The sequence below is a fragment of the Microchirus variegatus genome (genome assembly GCF_963457635.1).
Source record: "Microchirus variegatus genome assembly, chromosome: 18".
In the NCBI taxonomy this organism is placed as follows: Eukaryota; Metazoa; Chordata; class Actinopteri; order Pleuronectiformes; family Soleidae; genus Microchirus; species Microchirus variegatus.
In genome coordinates, this window is record NC_139819.1 from 22,324,589 (window position 1) to 22,341,994 (window position 17,406).

Here is a 17,406-nt window from a genome sequence, read left to right on the forward strand (position 1 = left end):
CAGCCTGTAATGTGATATTTGTTTACATCTTCACCATCCGGTTCCTCCTCCATGAAACTCCGCTCCGGTTCTTCCGTCTCTCCACTCATCTGCGTGTCACTCAGCCTGCGCCGCAACCGAACGCCATTTTCTTACCAATGTTTGTTGTCATTGGTAAACAACACACATCTGCCTTCCCCGGCCGGCTTCCTATTGGCTGCCGCGGTTGTCAGTGACGGCACTTCCGCCCGTTTGTCCGTTCCTCATTGGCCGACGCCGCTCTTTCTCTTGTTTTGCCCCGCCCTCCCCTCTGCTTCACGGCGGTGGTGGGTCGGAGGAGCCGCTGTGTCCCCGGTCTGGCACGTTCCTAGCCACATTCTCCACGGTGCTAAATTTGATCCCCATTTCCCCCCCCAAGAAAAACAAAAAAAAACTAAAAAAATAATAATCACTCCCCCCGTCGCAAACTCCCCGCAGCCGCTTTTTACGTTCGCGCTTCCCACAGAAACACACAGATCTCCGGCAGAAGATGGCGGTTGTAAGCGGGATGTCGGGGTCGGCGGTAGCCCGGCTAGAGGGCCGAGAATTCGAATACCTGATGAAGAAAAGGTCGGTGACCATCGGCCGGAACTCCTCGCAGGGCTCGGTGGACGTCAGCATGGGACACTCCAGCTTCATCTCGCGGCGGCACCTCGAGATATTCACCGCCGGGGAGGACGGCACCGGCACCGGAGAATTCTACCTCCGATGTCTGGGGAAAAACGGGGTGTTTGTTGATGGGGTGTTCCAGAGAAGAGGGGCTCCACCTCTCCAGCTTCCACGAATGTAAGACTCATTTATGACCCGTTTGTTTAGAACCATAAACCCGGGCAGGAGCAAACTAAACAAACATTTGCGGGTTTACGGCTCCGTGTGTTATTGTTTTGTTCGCCCGCAGCGGTGATGCACGTGTTGAGCACTAAAGCAACATCAAGCCTTCGATAACATTACGCTTAATCTCACCCGCAGATTAGCTACTTTATCACTTCTCCTTCCCGTAAAGATCGGATAAAACACAATTCAACACAAACCACGACTTAATCTTAACCTTTGGCGTGTTGTGGTTTATTCGGTTTACAGAGAACACGTCAGTGATACACGGAACAGTCAAAGTCGAGCTAAGAATGCATTGTGTAGAACGTATAAGCAATGTTTTTACACGTTCAAACTAAGTGGTTTATAATAAGAAAAATACTATTAATGTGTGTGATGTGTGCCGAATTGCACAGTTGTCGCTTTATGATCGAGAGCAGTGTAAACATGTGGCGTCTACTGTTTGTATTTCCGGGTAACTTGATGACTAACTTAAAAATGACTCGCACTGTAATGGGGGATTTGTTTAGCGATGAATGACTTATTGTATTCCGGGCTTTCACGCTCTCATCTGTGCAGCAAACACACGTGAGGAGGTGACAAACACATGTGCTGTGTGTGCTTTTATTTACTCATCACACCGGTGATGAATAGTCGTTATGTAATTGATACAAGGGAATAATTCACATTGCATCAGCAGCTAAGGTTAGCCCTGTTTACCCCCATGAACCACATGTTTACTCTGGCCAGTTTGTGTGTGTTTTTTTTTTTCTGTGTCCAGACACATTTTACATTTTTGTCACCCTCCTCCTCAATAGTGGTGATCCCTTTAATGCACGAGCAGCTGCTTCCACATATACTGGTTTAATATTAAATTAGACGTGATGGGTATGATCTGTTACGTAATGGACATGGTGGACGTCCATTTTTAAACCGTGTTGCTGAATCTCAGCTCTCATCGCTGGGCTTCACTTAGACCTTGGCCCGACTGTTGCCAGGCAGGAAGCTTATCTGGACACTGGCGCTGTCATAAACACCCTGGGTTGTATGTGTTTCCCGTTCATTTTAGTTATATATAGTTATAAATGTAGACGATTATGCAGTGATTTTCAAAATATGTTAAAATGTACAGTGTAGACATTCATTTGTTATTAGTCGTAGAGTTTAAGTAAAGTTTTCCATGGGTCAAATATTGAGCAACAACATTAACAATGTCTGTAAATACGTGTGCAAAAGAGGAAATAATGGCGTTGTCGTTTAACTTTCCCCCAATATTTGAACGTGAGCAGCCAATGGGCGATAATTCATGCCTATTTTTCGCCATATTAGGTTTTTAGCAACATTTATCAAGTTTCTAAGAACAAAGATAAAGTTGTAGTTATATTTAGCTGATTTAAAAGAAATTATGTCGATTATAAGGGGGAAAAAATGGTATCGTCCTCGGTCGGACCAAAACAAACGACAGTAACAGTAGTAAATACTAAACTGTATTTGTGTCTCTGGTTCCCAGGTGTTGTTTCCGCTTCCCAAGCACAAGCATAAAGATCTCGTTCACAGCCCTGTCCAGTGAAAAGAAGGAGCCAAGGAACGTGCCGGAATCACCGGTCAAGCCCGTCCAGCCCCAAATCTCCCCGCTGACCATCAACATTCCTGACAACATCGCCCACCTCATGAGCCCACTGCCTTCACCCACTGGCACCCTCAGGTGAGAGAGAGAGAGAGAGAGCCCTCCAGCAGGTGGCGCTGTGCCTTATGACTCAGTTTTCATGCACTGATGTTTTCTGGTCAGGTCTCTTATTTCACGTTTTAAGTTCCGAGCAGATCGGTCAATGATCCGCGAAGTTACAGGGCTACTTCCTGTTTTTTTTTTAAATGGCTGACTTCCTGTTCAGGTTCATGTGCGCAGATGTGTTCAGGTTTGGTCGCTTATGTCACGTATAAAGTTTTGAGCACATTGGTCAATGATCGGCGAAGTTTCAGGGCTACTTCCTGCTGCGTGGTGGCCAAATAAAAAAAAAATGGCTGACTTCCTGTTCCGGTTCATGTGCGTAGACATGTCCAGGTTTGGTCGCGTATTTCACGTATGTATCTTTGATGCGTCTAGTACAAATTGACGTGTTTTTTTTTAAATGTACGTATGATTAATAGCGTTACTCGGACGAGTTTGTTTGTTTATGGAACATAAACTTTTATTCGTTTATTCGCCAAAAGGTGGACTCTGAATTCAAAATGGCCGACTTCCTGTTGAGTTGATGCCATGGTGCCGATAGACTTTTTTGTTCGTCTTGGGCTGTGACACGTTTCCACCAAGTTTCGTGAAATTTGGTGCAACTTAGTTTCAGCTTTGTTCTACCGGGTTCCACCTTTGGGGGTTGCCACTGAGCCGGAGCTAACATGGCTAACGGAGCTAACTGGTAAACGGCGCCTGGATTCTGGTGCCGCGGCACGTAAACATGAAGAGCATTAGATTTATTGTTTTACCAATTATTTTATTTTTTTTATTTTTTACAGCGCAGCAAACTCTTGTCCGTCAAGTCCGCGAGGGGCGGGGTTCTCCAGCTACAGGACGGGTCGTGCGTTGACCTCTGACCTTATCGGCGACAACTCGCAGTCGGAAAACGACAAGGAGGCGTCGGGTGAAGACAGCCCAAAGGTGAGCGTGAACAAACCAGAGACGGAAAACACGCCGACGTTAACCGTTGCGATGTTTTGATATTTATTTGTGCTTTTTTTACCCGCAGGACGACTCCAAACCTCCGTATTCGTACGCGCAGCTAATCGTCCAAGCAATCACCATGGCGCCGGATAAACAGCTCACACTCAACGGAATTTACACCCACATCACCAAGAACTACCCGTACTACAGAACAGCTGATAAAGGCTGGCAGGTCAGTGTCTGGTTACTGTCGCTAAAGTGAAAGAATGTAAGCATTGATAAAGCTCTACTCATAAATTATCCCCCCCAAAAAAATTCCAGTTAATTCCCATTGAATTACCAGGAATTTTCCCACCCCTTTGTAGCCCCAACTTATTATGGACAAATTTGTGAAATAATAATTAAAATGGGTAGACGATCACCCGAGTGTGTTCCCATTCAATTTCGGTAAGAATCGACCCAGTGATGACGTCACAAAACATCAAAAATCTTCAAGAAACACCATTGTTTTATAATGGACAAAACTGTCAAAACAACCTAAAATATCTTTGTCAAAAGTCATCCTATTCAAACGGAATTTGGTGTGTGTGTGCGGGATTAGACTCTCTACAAGCAAAGTATGTTTCATCCAGATCCGCTCCAGATTACAGATTTTGTGGCAATTTGAATATAGATTGGTTCAGCACCATTGAATAAGTTCACGTGTGTATCCCAGCGACATTTCAACAGATCGGAATACAATTTTTGTGGTGGTTAGATGACTGCCTGAGTATGTTCCCATTTAATTTTGGGAAGAATTGACCCAGTGATGACGTCACAAACGCGGATCAAATCTTCAAGGTGCCCATTCTTTTACAATGGGCAAAACTGAAAAACAAACTAACATATCTCTGTCAAAAGTCAACGTATTCAAACAGAATTTGGTGTGTGTGTGCGGTATTAGACTCTCTATAAACACAGTGAGTTTCATCCAGATCGGAACCAGATTACAGTTTTGGTGGCCATTTAAATTTCACAGTCCCATGTAATGGGGTAATAACTGTAAGGAGGTAAACTTCTGGATCAAAAATGTTTAGAAAACTAGTTTTCTTTTTTGATTTGCTTTCTGCTGTCGTAGAACTCGATCCGTCACAACCTGTCCCTGAACCGTTACTTCATCAAAGTGGCTCGCTCTCAGGAGGAGCCGGGCAAAGGCTCCTTCTGGAGGATCGACCCGTCCTCCGAGGGGAAGCTGATGGAGCAGGCCTTCAGGAAGCGCCGGCCCAGGGGCGTGCCATGCTTCAGGACACCTGTGGGAACTCTGTCCTCCAGGTAAACACTGGACACGCGTTTGTCCCGTGTCCACAAACACGTGGACAAAATGGTCTTTCATGCTCTTTGGGATTGTTTTGAGTTATTAATTTGATTAAGGGTCAAGGGTCAGTTCGATATTCACTGAGAAGTTGACATAAAATCTGATTTAGCACATGATAATGTGACTCTGTGTCCTATTTCCAACTTGTCTGGCCTATAATTTTTTATTTTTTTAGACATTTTTGCATATTTTTATATTAAAAAAAAATGTTTTTGATACCTATAACTTTTTTGACCGTTCTGACAAAGGTTTAACATCTTACCTTGACATTTTTGTCGTATTTCTGACTATTTTTTTGATACCTTACCATATTTTTGACCGTTTAAAATCAAAAATAGTATAATTTAAGTTTACAGCCGCTGCAGTTCATGAATTATTCGGCCCTTCACACCTGTATCAATCACACCATTGGATCACTCAGGACTGTTTTTGACCACTTTATTTCCATTTCCTCCCCAGGAGCGCTCCTGCCTCTCCTAACCACACGGGGGCGCTCTCCGCCCACTCCAGTGGTGTCCAGACACCAGACAGCCTGTCCAGAGAGGGATCCCCGGTCCACATGGAGCCCGAGCCGACCCCTGTCCCGCCCCCCGTGCAGACGACCGCCACAGTCCAGCCCAAACTCGCCGTCATCCAGGAGGCGCGCTTCGCTCAGAGCTCCCCCGGTACACAAACGCCTCACTGTTTATTTGTTTTTCTTTTCCCGTGTTTTGTTTTTTTCACATCAGTGAATGACCTTGGCTCCGCCCCCCCCCCCCCCCCGTGCCCTCTGATAGGCTCCCCGCTAAACAACCAGCCAGTACTGATCGCCGTGCAGCGGCAGATGCCTCAGACGACCATGAAGCCTGTGACCTACGCCGTGGCGACGCCGGCCATCGTGACCACGGCGGGAAGCCCCGCCTCCGTCATGCAGACGGTGCACGTCGTCCACCAGATCCCGGCGGTCACCATGGCGACTGTCGCCACACAGCCTGCTGTTAAAGTGAGCCAAAAACCTCAGGAGAACGGCGGCGGCGAGCACAAAGAGATCAAAGGTGAGGCACTGTCTCCAATTTAAAAAAAAAAGTAAAAAAACTTTTTTTGAAAAAAAATAAAATAAATTCGGACTTTTTTTTTGTTTATAGATTTTTTTTTTTAAACAAATTAAAAACATTCTTTGGGAAAAACAAAATTCAAAAAAAATCTAAAAAATGTTCAAAACTTTTTGAAAAAAATAATCTGAAAAAAACTTTTTGAAAATGACTTTAAAAAACAATTAAAAAATGGAAAAAAACAATAAAACATTTTTTTTTTTCGTTTTTTATTTTATCATGGATTCACGACATCGCTGTTTTTGCGACTTTTTTCTGATCCGACTTTCTGTCCTCTTGCAGTGAAATTGGAGGCGGTGCCGTCCATCACGGCCACGTCTATAGGCGGAGTCAGTCGTATCATCCAGAGCTCTCAGGCGGCGCCTCTGACGACGGTGACCATCCTGCAACAGGCGCCGCTCGGTCAGCACCAGCTCCCGATCAAGGCCATCACACAAAACGGGACGCACCTGGTCCCCATCACTACTGCTGCTAACACAGGTAACACACTTCACTCTGCCTGCACCAAAGCCCATAGAGAATAGCAGTGATTTTAACATTACAGCACACAGGAGTTCACAGGAGGTGTTGATACACTGCTGCCTCCATCACCAACTTCAAATGAGTTATTTTTATGACTTCGGCTTTTGAAATTCATTGTTTAATATTACGGCAGTGACACAAACTGGCCACACGGGGCAGCAGCAGACCAGCAGCTCCTGTGTCTCCATGAGCTTAAATTGCTGATTTTCTCAATGACTTTGGTGTGAAAACTATGTTGTGTTTCTGTTGTTATGTGACATAAGTACGATTTTATCATTGTCAACATATTTTTGAAAAATTTGACACCATATAACATTTTTGACAGTTTTCAACATTTTGAACATTTAAGATTTTGACATTTAACTGAACTATGAAAATAAAACTTTTTTGAAAAGAAAACTAATTTGAAAAAAACACACTTAAAAATAAAAAAAATAAAAATGTTTTTCAAAAAATTTTCAAATTTTGGACGACAAAGTATAGTATGACGTTTATGTCAAATTTTGGACCAAAATTTTTTTTTCAAAGAAATTGTCAGATTTTAGACAACATAGTATAGTATGACGTTTTAGTCAAATTTTGGACCAAATTTTTTTTTTTACAAAAAATTGTCAAATTTTGGACGACATATGACGTTTTTGTCAAATTTTGGACCAAAAAAATTTCCCCCAAAAAATTTTCAAATTTTGGACGACAGTATAGTATGTTTTTGTCAAATTTTGGATTCAAATTTTTTTTCAAAAAATTTGTCACATTTTGGACGACATAGTATAGAATGACGTTTTTTTCAAAAAGAAAATTATGAAAAAAAGTTTTTTCCCAAAAACTTTTTCAGGAAAAAAAAAGACTTGAAAACTATTGGTATGAGAGGGTGAGCAGTTCGTAAACCTCAATTTTCCGATTTCAGAGGCGGTCAAATGTTGAGATAAAGCTCAAACACGTGAACGATCACTATATATATTTATTAAACTCTGCCCCTTTTCCTTCCAGTCGTCGCGAACCCTCTTCACCTCCTGGCGACTCACGCCTCGGCCTCCGCCTCCCTCCCCACCAAGAGGCAGAACGGTGAACTGCAGGACCAGCCCGACTTGAAGAGAGCGAAAACGGGGGCGTTGGTGGAGCAGGGCGGCAACGCAGCCGCCGTTGTCGTCGTCGTCAACAACAACAACAACAATGGCACCACGGACAGAGCCGGAGGGGGCGGGGTCAGTGAACAGAACTCCGTCTGATCTGCGTCCACTGACCTCAGCTCTCCTGTACGTATTGAGCCTCACACCTTCCACACTCACCCCCCCCCCCAACACACACACACACTCTTCTACTTCAAGGTGCCAAAAAAAAGACGGAAACGAGTCTACAGAATGTGCGTAGCCCCGCCCCCTTTCCACACACACACACACTCCGCCTCCACGAAACACGATGCAAAAACTTCAGACCAAATTAAAAAGACGGAAGCGAAGACTGTGAAGACGTTTGTGACGCGGACGCCCGTGAGGACGACGCCCAGTTTAAAGGGATAGTTCACCTTTTCTCTTGTTGTTTTTTTACCGTGTTGTTGGATGAGACGCTAAGATGCTAACTTTGACGACAAACATGGCTACCGGGTTAAAAAAAAATCTTTAGCCCCACGGGAAAAAGTCTCACCTATGATATCTCAAAAATGCTTTTATCTCAAGAAATTGACGTTTGTAAATCCACACCAAACCCCATAGAGAAAATCATCAATTTTAGCTCACAGGGACACAGGAGCTGCTGGTCTACTGCTGCCTCGTGTGGCCACTTTGTGTCACTGAGGTCAATCTGAATGATGGATTTCAGATGCCGAATTGACAAAATAAGACATTTGAACTTAGTGATGGAGGCGGCAGTGGATCGACAACTCCAGTGAACTCCCGTGTGCTGTGATGTTAAAATCGCTGGTTTTCTCTATGGGGTTTGGTGCAGGGAGAGCGAGTCAGTTTTTCAATCAAAAAACATGGGATAAAGCCGGAAAATATACTCTTAAGATATTGTAGACTTAAGCTGGAGTAGATTTTATGATGTGAGCTTCTTGTTAAAGGCTGAGTGTGTAAGAATTAAGTGAGATTTCCTCCTGTTTCCAAAGCACATCACCTCCGCCCTGGTTTGGCCTGTTCGGGCTGCCGTGGACACGCGGCGGCACAAAGTGGCGGCTACACTTCAACAAGCACACGCGTAACGTTACCGTCATCTCTCGTCGATACGTCTGCGGAGGAGAAGCCGTCGTCTTGTGCGCGGTTTCGCAACACGAGTTTCAAAGCTAAAATTAGAAATTCACCACAAGACGACGGCTTCTCCCCAGCGGACGCTTTCCACAACAGAGAGCGCAACAACGCTTTGGCCGATTGTGAAAAGAAACGCTGTGTTACATCCGCTTAAAACACGGCGACTTCAAAAAATGTGCGTCATGTGATCGTTATGCTGTGGAGAAGCCGTCGTCTTGTGTGGTTTCACAAAAACCTGAACTATCACTATTTAAAAGACTAACTCCGCCCCCCAAAGACAAAAAAAAAAGGAGCTGAACTCCGGTAGCATCGCAGACGGGCGAAGAAATCATCGGCTGCGAAGGTTTTTTTTCTCTCCACATAAAGGGAAGTGTGTGTGTGTGTGTGTTTACGTTCGCGTGGACATTCCCGTCTTCGGCAGCTAGCCTCTGTGTCGACCTACCTAACCTTGAGTCGTGAGTAGATTATGCAGTATTCCGTCGTACACGCGTGTATCTGTTCCCCCCCCCCCCTCCCCACACAAAAACCCCCCACAGATATTCTCTCTAGTAATAATTAAGATAATAATTAACGAAGAAAATGAAAAATCTATACGTGGGCTCTTTAAGAACATAAAAAAAAAAACACACATCATGATATTTTTCGGGAATTTTTTTTGTTTTGTTTTTTTTTTTATGTGAAATGAATGTAGTCTCAAAAACAAACACTATCTATGGAGTGGACGTTCCGATTTTTATTTTTACGTTTTTTTTGTTTCTGCTCACTCGCGCGAAAGGAAAAAAAAAAAAACATTTTCTTTGATCGGCGTACATCTACAGATTTTTTTTTTCCCCTCATGTTTTACAAATATCCTACGAGATGAAACGACGTATATTATTCCCGTTGTGCGTATTTTCACCATGAACTTGCATGTTATGGATCTAGAGACAAATGTACGTGAGCAGATTTAACCGAATTATGGAACTGAAGAAAATTTAGACTGAATCTACGCTTTATGATTCTGACCAGTGCTGCACTTAACCCTCTTTAGTTTTTATTCTTTTTATTTTTTTTAATCTTATTTTTCTGTATTTTTTTTTACTTTGGCTCCTCAGTATTTTCCCTCCCGTCATCATTGGTTGTTTGTTATTTTTTTGTGTTAAAGTCTCTCTTTGCTTGTTTTTTTTTTGTTGTTGTTTTTTTTTCAGATTGTATTCTATGTTACACGAGGAAAATTAAGTGATCGGTGTTTGTTCTGCTTCAGTGGGTAAATGCTTTTTTTTTTTATATAAATTTATTTAAAACACAAACTCTTGCCTGGGATTTATTTGTGTTGTTGTTGTTGTTGTTGTGGAGAAACATGATCACACTTTCTTCAACAAACAAAACTACGGTGTGTTTCTGTTGCTTTAGCCTTAAATCTATGGAAGCCCAACACTGCCACTATTACACACTGGTCAAAAAAACAAATCTTTGATCATTATAAAAATTAAAAATATTAACAATTATCGAACACTCAAGTAAATCTGGTTAAAACCAAAAAAATCTCGTAAAAATTTTTTTTGTCATATTTTGGACAAAAGAAATGTTTTAAAAAAAAATACAAATTCAAATTTTGGACAAAATTATTTTTTTAATTGTCACATTTTGGACGACATACTATATTATGACGTTTTTTCCAAATTTTGGACCAAATTTATTTTTTCTTATAAGTTATCAAAGTTGGACGACATAGTATAGTATGACGTACTACATAGTGTAGTGTGACGTTTTTGTCAAGTTTTGGACCAAAAAAAGATTTTTCAAAAAACGGTCAGATTTTGGACGACATAGTATAGTATGTCGTTTTTGTCAAATTTTGGACCAATTTCTTTTTTTCAAGAATGGTCAGATTTTAGACGACATAGTATAGTATGTCGTTTTTGACACATTTTGCAGGTATAGGTAGTGGGTTCAAATCCTTGCTTGGTCAAAGCTTTTCATGTTGTTTAAAGAAGCATATTATGGCTTTTTTTTTTTAACATCAGACATATTTGACAAGGTGGGGACTTGAAACCACAACCTTAGGAATTGAATGCAAGCGTTTTGCCAATTGAGCCACTGTGACTCCTGTACATCTGGTGTTGTCTATTTGTTACATTGTGGACGGCGTAGTATAGTATGTCGTTTTTGTCCAATTTTGGACCAATTTTTTTTTTTTTAAATGGTCACATTATGGACGACATAGTATAGTATGACGTACTACATAGTATAGTATGACATTTTTGTTAAGTTTTGGACCAAAAAAAGGTTTTTCAAAAAAATTGTCAGATTTTGGACGACATAGTATAGTAGGACGTTTTTGTCAAGTTTTGGACCAAAGAAACGTTTTGCCAAAAATGGTCACATTATGGACGACATAGTATAGTAGGACGTACTACATAGTATAGTATGTCTTTTTTGTCAATTAGGACAAATTTTTTTTTCCAAAAAATGGTCACATTTTGCATGACATATTATAGTAGGACGTACTACATAGTATAGTATGACGTTTTTGTCATGTTTTGGACCAAAAAAACGTTTTTCCAAAAATGGTCACATTATGGACGACATAGTATAGTAGGACGTACTACATAGTATAGTATGACGTTTTTGTCATGTTTTGGACCAAATTTTTTTTTTTCAAAAAAACGGTCAGTTTTTGGACGACATAGTATAGTGTGTCGTTTTTGTCAAATTTTGGACCAAACTTTTTTTTCTCCAAAAATGGTCACATTTTGGAGACATACTATAGTATGACGTACTGCATAGTATAGTGTGACGTTTTTTTCAAAATTTGGACCAAAAAAACGTTTTTCAAAAAACTGGTCAGATTTTGGACGACATAGTATAGTATGTCGTTTTTGTCCAATTTTGGACCAAATTTTTTTTCTCCAAAAATGGTCACATTTTGGAGACATAGTATAGTATGACGTACTGCATAGTATAGTGTGACGTTTTTGTCAAGTTTTGGACCAAAAAAATGTTTTTCAGAAAAATTGTCAGAATCAAAGACGACATAGTATAGTATGTCGTTTTTGTCCAATTTTGGACCAAATTTTTTTTCTCCAAAAATGGTCACATTTTGGCGACATACTATAGTATGACATACTGCATAGTATAGTGTGACGTTTTCATCAAGTTTTGGACCACATTCTGGGGGCAGCGGTGGCTCACTTGGTAGAGCATCTACCCCATATGCTGAAGCTGTAGTCCTCGCTGCAGGTGATCCTGGTTCGAATCCAGCACCAAGCGGTCTTTCGTGTGTGTCATCCACCATCTCTCTGTCCTGTCTCCTGTCTCTCTCCACTATAATATCATTAAAGGCAAAAGGCACAAACAAATATATATATATATAAAAAAAAGATCACTTTTTGGACGACATAGTATGTCGTTTTTTGTCCAATTTTGGACCAAATGTTTTTTTCTCCAAAAATGGTCACATTTTGGAGACATAGTATAGTATGACGTACTACATAGTATAGTGTGACGTTTTTGTCAATTTTGGACCAAAGAAACGTTTTTCAAAAAATTGTCAGAATCAAAAACGACATAGTATAGTATGTCGTTTTTGTCCAATTTTGGACCAAATTTTTTTTCTCCAAAAATGGTCACATTTTGGAGACATAGTATAGTATGACGTACTGCATAGTATAGTGTGACGTTTTTGTCAGTTTTGGACCAAAAAAACGTTTTTCAAAAAATTGTCAGAATCAAAAACGACATAGTATAGTATGTCGTTTTTGTCCAATTTTGGACCAAATTTTTTTTCTCCAAAAATGGTCACATTTTGGAGACATAGTATAGTATGACGTACTGCATAGTATAGTGTGACGTTTTTGTCAGTTTTGGACCAAAAAAACGTTTTTCAAAAAAATTGTCAGAATCAAAAACGACATAGTATAGTATGTCGTTTTTGTCCAATTTTGGACCAAATTTTTTTTCTCCAAAAATGGTCACATTTTGGAGACATACTATAGTATGACGTACTGCATAGTATAGGGTGACGTTTTTTTCAAAATTTGGACCAAAAAAAAGTTTTTCAAAAAACTGGTCAGATTTTGGACGACATAGTATAGTATGTCGTTTTTGTCCAATTTCGGACCAAATTTTTTTCCCCAAAAATGGTCACATTTTGGAGACATAGTATAGTATGACGTACTGCATAGTATAGTATGACGTTTTTGTCAATTTTGGACCAAAAAAACGTTTTTCCAAAAAGTTGTCAGAATCAAAAAACGACATAGTATAGTATGTCGTTTTTGTCCAATTTTGGACCATATTTTTTTTTCTCCAAAAATGGTCACCTTTTGGAGACATAGTATAGTATGACGTACTGCATAGTATAGTGTGACGTTTTTGTCAAGTTTGGACCAAAAAAATGTTTTTCAGAAAAATTGTCAGAATCAAAAACGACATTGTATAGTATGTCGTTTTTGTCCAATTTTGGACCAAATTTTTTTTCTCCAAAAATGGTCACATTTTGGAGACATAGTATAGTATGACGTACTGCATAGTATAGTGTGACGTTTTTGTCAAGTTTTGGACCAAAAAAACGTTTTTCAAAAAACTGGTCAGATTTTGGACGACAAAGTATAGTATGTCGTTTTTGTCCAATTTTGGACCAAATTTTTTTTCTCCAAAAATTGTCACATTTTGGAGACATAGTATAGTATGACGTACTACATAGTATAGTATGACGTTTTTGTCAGTTTTGGACCAAAAAAACGTTTTTCAAAAAAATTGTCAGAATCAAAAACGACATAGTATAGTATGTCGTTTTTGTCCAATTTTGGACCAAATTTTTTTTCTCCAAAAATGGTCACATTTTGGAGACATACTATAGTATGACGTACTGCATAGTATAGGGTGACGTTTTTTTCAAAATTTGGACCAAAAAAAAGTTTTTCAAAAAACTGGTCAGATTTTGGACGACATAGTATAGTATGTCGTTTTTGTCCAATTTTGGACCAAATTTTTTTTCTCCAAAAATGGTCACATTTTGGAGACATAGTATAGTATGACGTACTACATAGTATAGTGTGACGTTTTTGTCAATTTTGGACCAAAGAAACGTTTTTCAAAAAAATTGTCAGAATCAAAAACGACATAGTATAGTATGTCGTTTTTGTCCAATTTTGGACCAAATTTTTTTTCTCCAAAAATGGTCACATTTTGGAGACATAGTATAGTATGACGTACTGCATAGTATAGTGTGACGTTTTTGTCAATTTTGGACCAAAAAAACGTTTTTCAAAAAAATTGTCAGAATCAAAAACGACATAGTATAGTATGTCGTTTTTGTCCAATTTTGGACCAAATTTTTTTTCTCCAAAAATGGTCACAATTTGGCGACATACTATAGTATGACGTACTGCATAGTATAGTGTGACGTTTTTTTCAAGTTTTGGACCAAAAAAACGTTTTTCCAAAAAGTTGTCAGAATCAAAAACGACATAGTATAGTATGTCGTTTTTGTCCAATTTTGGACCAAATTTTTTTTCTCCAAAAATGGTCACATTTTGGAGACATAGTATAGTATGACGTACTGCATAGTATAGTATGACGTTTTTGTCAATTTTGGACCAAAAAAACGTTTTTCCAAAAAGTTGTCAGAATCAAAAAACGACATAGTATAGTATGTCGTTTTTGTCCAATTTTGGACCATATTTTTTTTTCTCCAAAAATGGTCACATTTTGGAGACATAGTATAGTATGACGTACTGCATAGTATAGTGTGACGTTTTTGTCAAGTTTTGGACCAAAAAAATGTTTTTCAGAAAAATTGTCAGAATCAAAAACGACATAGTATAGTATGTCGTTTTTGTCCAATTTTGGACCAAATTTTTTTTCTCCAAAAATGGTCACATTTTGGAGATATAGTATAGATTGATGTACTACATAGTATAGTGTGACGTTTTTGTCAAGTTTTGGACCAAAAAAACGTTTTTCAAAAAACTGGTCAGATTTTGGACGACATAGTATAGTATGTCGTTTTTGTCCAATTTTGGACCAAATTTTTTTTCTCCAAAAATGGTCACATTTTGGAGACATAGTATAGTATGACGTACTGCATAGTATAGTGTGACGTTTTTGTCAAGTTTTGGACCAAAAAAACGTTTTTCAAAAAACTGGTCAGATTTTGGACGACATAGTATAGTATGTCGTTTTTGTCCAATTTTGGACCAAATTTTTTTTCTCCAAAAATGGTCACATTTTGGAGACATAGTATAGTATGACATACTGCATAGTATAGTGTGACGTTTTTGTCAAGTTTTGGACCAAAAAAACGTTTTTCAAAAAACTGGTCAGATTTTGGACGACATAGTATAGTATGTCGTTTTTGTCCAATTTTGGACCAAATTTTTTTTCTCCAAAAATGGTCACATTTTGGAGATATAGTATAGATTGATGTACTACATAGTATAGTGTGACGTTTTTGTCAAGTTTTGGACCAAAAAAACGTTTTTCAAAAAACTGGTCAGATTTTGGACGACATAGTATAGTATGTCGTTTTTGTCCAATTTTGGACCAAATTTTTTTTCTCCAAAAATGGTCACATTTTGGAGACATAGTATAGTATGACGTACTGCATAGTATAGTGTGACGTTTTTGTCAAGTTTTGGACCAAAAAAACGTTTTTCAAAAAACTGGTCAGATTTTGGACGACATAGTATAGTATGTCGTTTTTGTCCAATTTTGGACCAAATTTTTTTTCTCCAAAAATGGTCACATTTTGGAGACATAGTATAGTATGACGTACTGCATAGTATAGTATGACGTTTTTGTCAATTTTGGACCAAAAAAACGTTTTTCCAAAAAGTTGTCAGAATCAAAAACGACATAGTGTAGTATGTCGTTTTTGTCCAATTTTGGACCAAATTTTTTTTCTCCAAAAATGGTCACATTTTGGAGACATACTATAGTATGACGTACTGCATAGTATAGTGTGACGTTTTTTTCAAAATTTGGACCAAAAAACGTTTTTCAAAAAACTGGTCAGATTTTGGACGACATAGTATACTATGTCGTTTTGGTCCAATTTTGGACCAAATTTTTTTTCTCCAAAAATGGTCACATTTTGGAGATATAGTATAGATTGATGTACTACATAGTATAGTGTGACGTTTTTGTCAAGTTTTGGACCAAAAAAACGTTTTTCAAAAAACTGGTCAGATTTTGGACGACATAGTATAGTATGTAGTTTTTGTCCAATTTCGGACCAAATTGTTTTTTCTCCAAAAATGGTCACATTTTGGAGACATACTATCGTATGACGTACTGCATAGTATAGTGTGACGTTTTTGTCAAGTTTTGGACCAAAAAAATGTTTTTCAGAAAAATTGTCAGAATCAAAAACGACATAGTATAGTATGTCGTTTTTGTCCAATTTTGGACCAAATTTTTTTTCTCCAAAAATGGTCACATTTTGGAGACATAGTATAGTATGACGTACTGCATAGTATAGTATGACGTTTTTGTCAATTTTGGACCAAAAAAACGTTTTTCCAAAAAGTTGTCAGAATCAAAAACGACATAGTATAGTATGTCGTTTTTGTCCAATTTTGGACCAAATTTTTTTTCTCCAAAAATGGTCACATTTTGGAGACATACTATCGTATGACGTACTGCATAGTATAGTGTGACGTTTTTGTCAAGTTTTGGACCAAAAAAATGTTTTTCAGAAAAATTGTCAGAATCAAAAACGACATAGTATAGTATGTCGTTTTTGTCCAATTTTGGACCAAATTTTTTTTCTCCAAAAATGGTCACATTTTGGAGACATAGTATAGTATGACGTACTGCATAGTATAGTATGACGTTTTTGTCAATTTTGGACCAAAAAAACGTTTTTCCAAAAAGTTGTCAGAATCAAAAACGACATAGTATAGTATGTCGTTTTTGTCCAATTTTGGACCAAATTTTTTTTCTCCAAAAATGGTCACATTTTGGAGACATACTATAGTATGACGTACTGCATAGTATAGTGTGACGTTTTTTTCAAAATTTGGACCAAAAAAACGTTTTTCAAAAAACTGGTCAGATTTTGGACGACATAGTATAGTATGTCGTTTTTGTCCAATTTTGGACCAAATTTTTTTTCTCCAAAAATGGTCACATTTTGGAGATATAGTATAGATTGATGTACTACATAGTATAGTGTGACGTTTTTGTCAAGTTTTGGACCAAAAAAACGTTTTTCAAAAAACTGGTCAGATTTTGGACGACATAGTATAGTATGTCGTTTTTGTCCAATTTTGGACCAAATTTTTTTTCTCCAAAAATGGTCACATTTTGGAGACATAGTATAGTATGACGTACTGCATAGTATAGTGTGACGTTTTTGTCAAGTTTTGGACCAAAAAAATGTTTTTCAGAAAAATTGTCAGAATCAAAAACGACATAGTATAGTATGTCGTTTTTGTCCAATTTTGGACCAAATTTTTTTTCTCCAAAAATGGTCACATTTTGGCGACATACTATAGTATGACATACTGCATAGTATAGTGTGACGTTTTTGTCAATTTTGGACCAAAAAAACGTTTTTCAAAAAAATTGTCAGAATCAAAAACGACATAGTATAGTATGTCGTTTTTGTCCAATTTTGGACCAAATTTTTTTTCTCCAAAAATGGTCACATTTTGGAGACATAGTATAGATTGATGTACTACATAGTATAGTGTGACGTTTTTGTCAAGTTTTGGACCAAAA

At 38.6% G+C, this 17,406-nt stretch overlaps 1 protein-coding gene across 1 annotated transcript; it reads left to right on the forward strand.

Moving 5' to 3' along the window:
- Positions 1 to 397: 397 nt before the first annotated feature.
- On the forward strand, positions 398 to 8,691 carry LOC310939626 (forkhead box protein K2-like). Its single transcript, XM_083904431.1, has 9 exons — positions 398 to 804; positions 2,342 to 2,536; positions 3,343 to 3,484; positions 3,573 to 3,719; positions 4,605 to 4,798; positions 5,301 to 5,506; positions 5,618 to 5,875; positions 6,215 to 6,412; positions 7,445 to 8,691. Exons 1-9 carry the CDS (start codon positions 509 to 511, stop codon positions 7,681 to 7,683), a joined length of 1,875 nt encoding a protein of 624 aa, XP_083760557.1. The 5' UTR covers positions 398 to 508; the 3' UTR covers positions 7,684 to 8,691.
- The last annotated feature ends 8,715 nt before the right edge of the window (positions 8,692 to 17,406 follow it).

Bases quoted from the DNA above. Each gene is read 5' to 3' on its own strand.
- LOC310939626 (XM_083904431.1), top strand. From the start codon at position 509: ATGGCGGTTGTAAGCGGGATGTCGGGGTCGGCGGTAGCCCGGCTAGAG. The intron at 2,537-3,342 runs GTGAGAGAGAGA...TATTTTTTACAG, and splicing joins TCACCCACTGGCACCCTCAG to CGCAGCAAACTCTTGTCCGT. The intron at 5,507-5,617 runs GTACACAAACGC...GCCCTCTGATAG, and splicing joins CTTCGCTCAGAGCTCCCCCG to GCTCCCCGCTAAACAACCAG.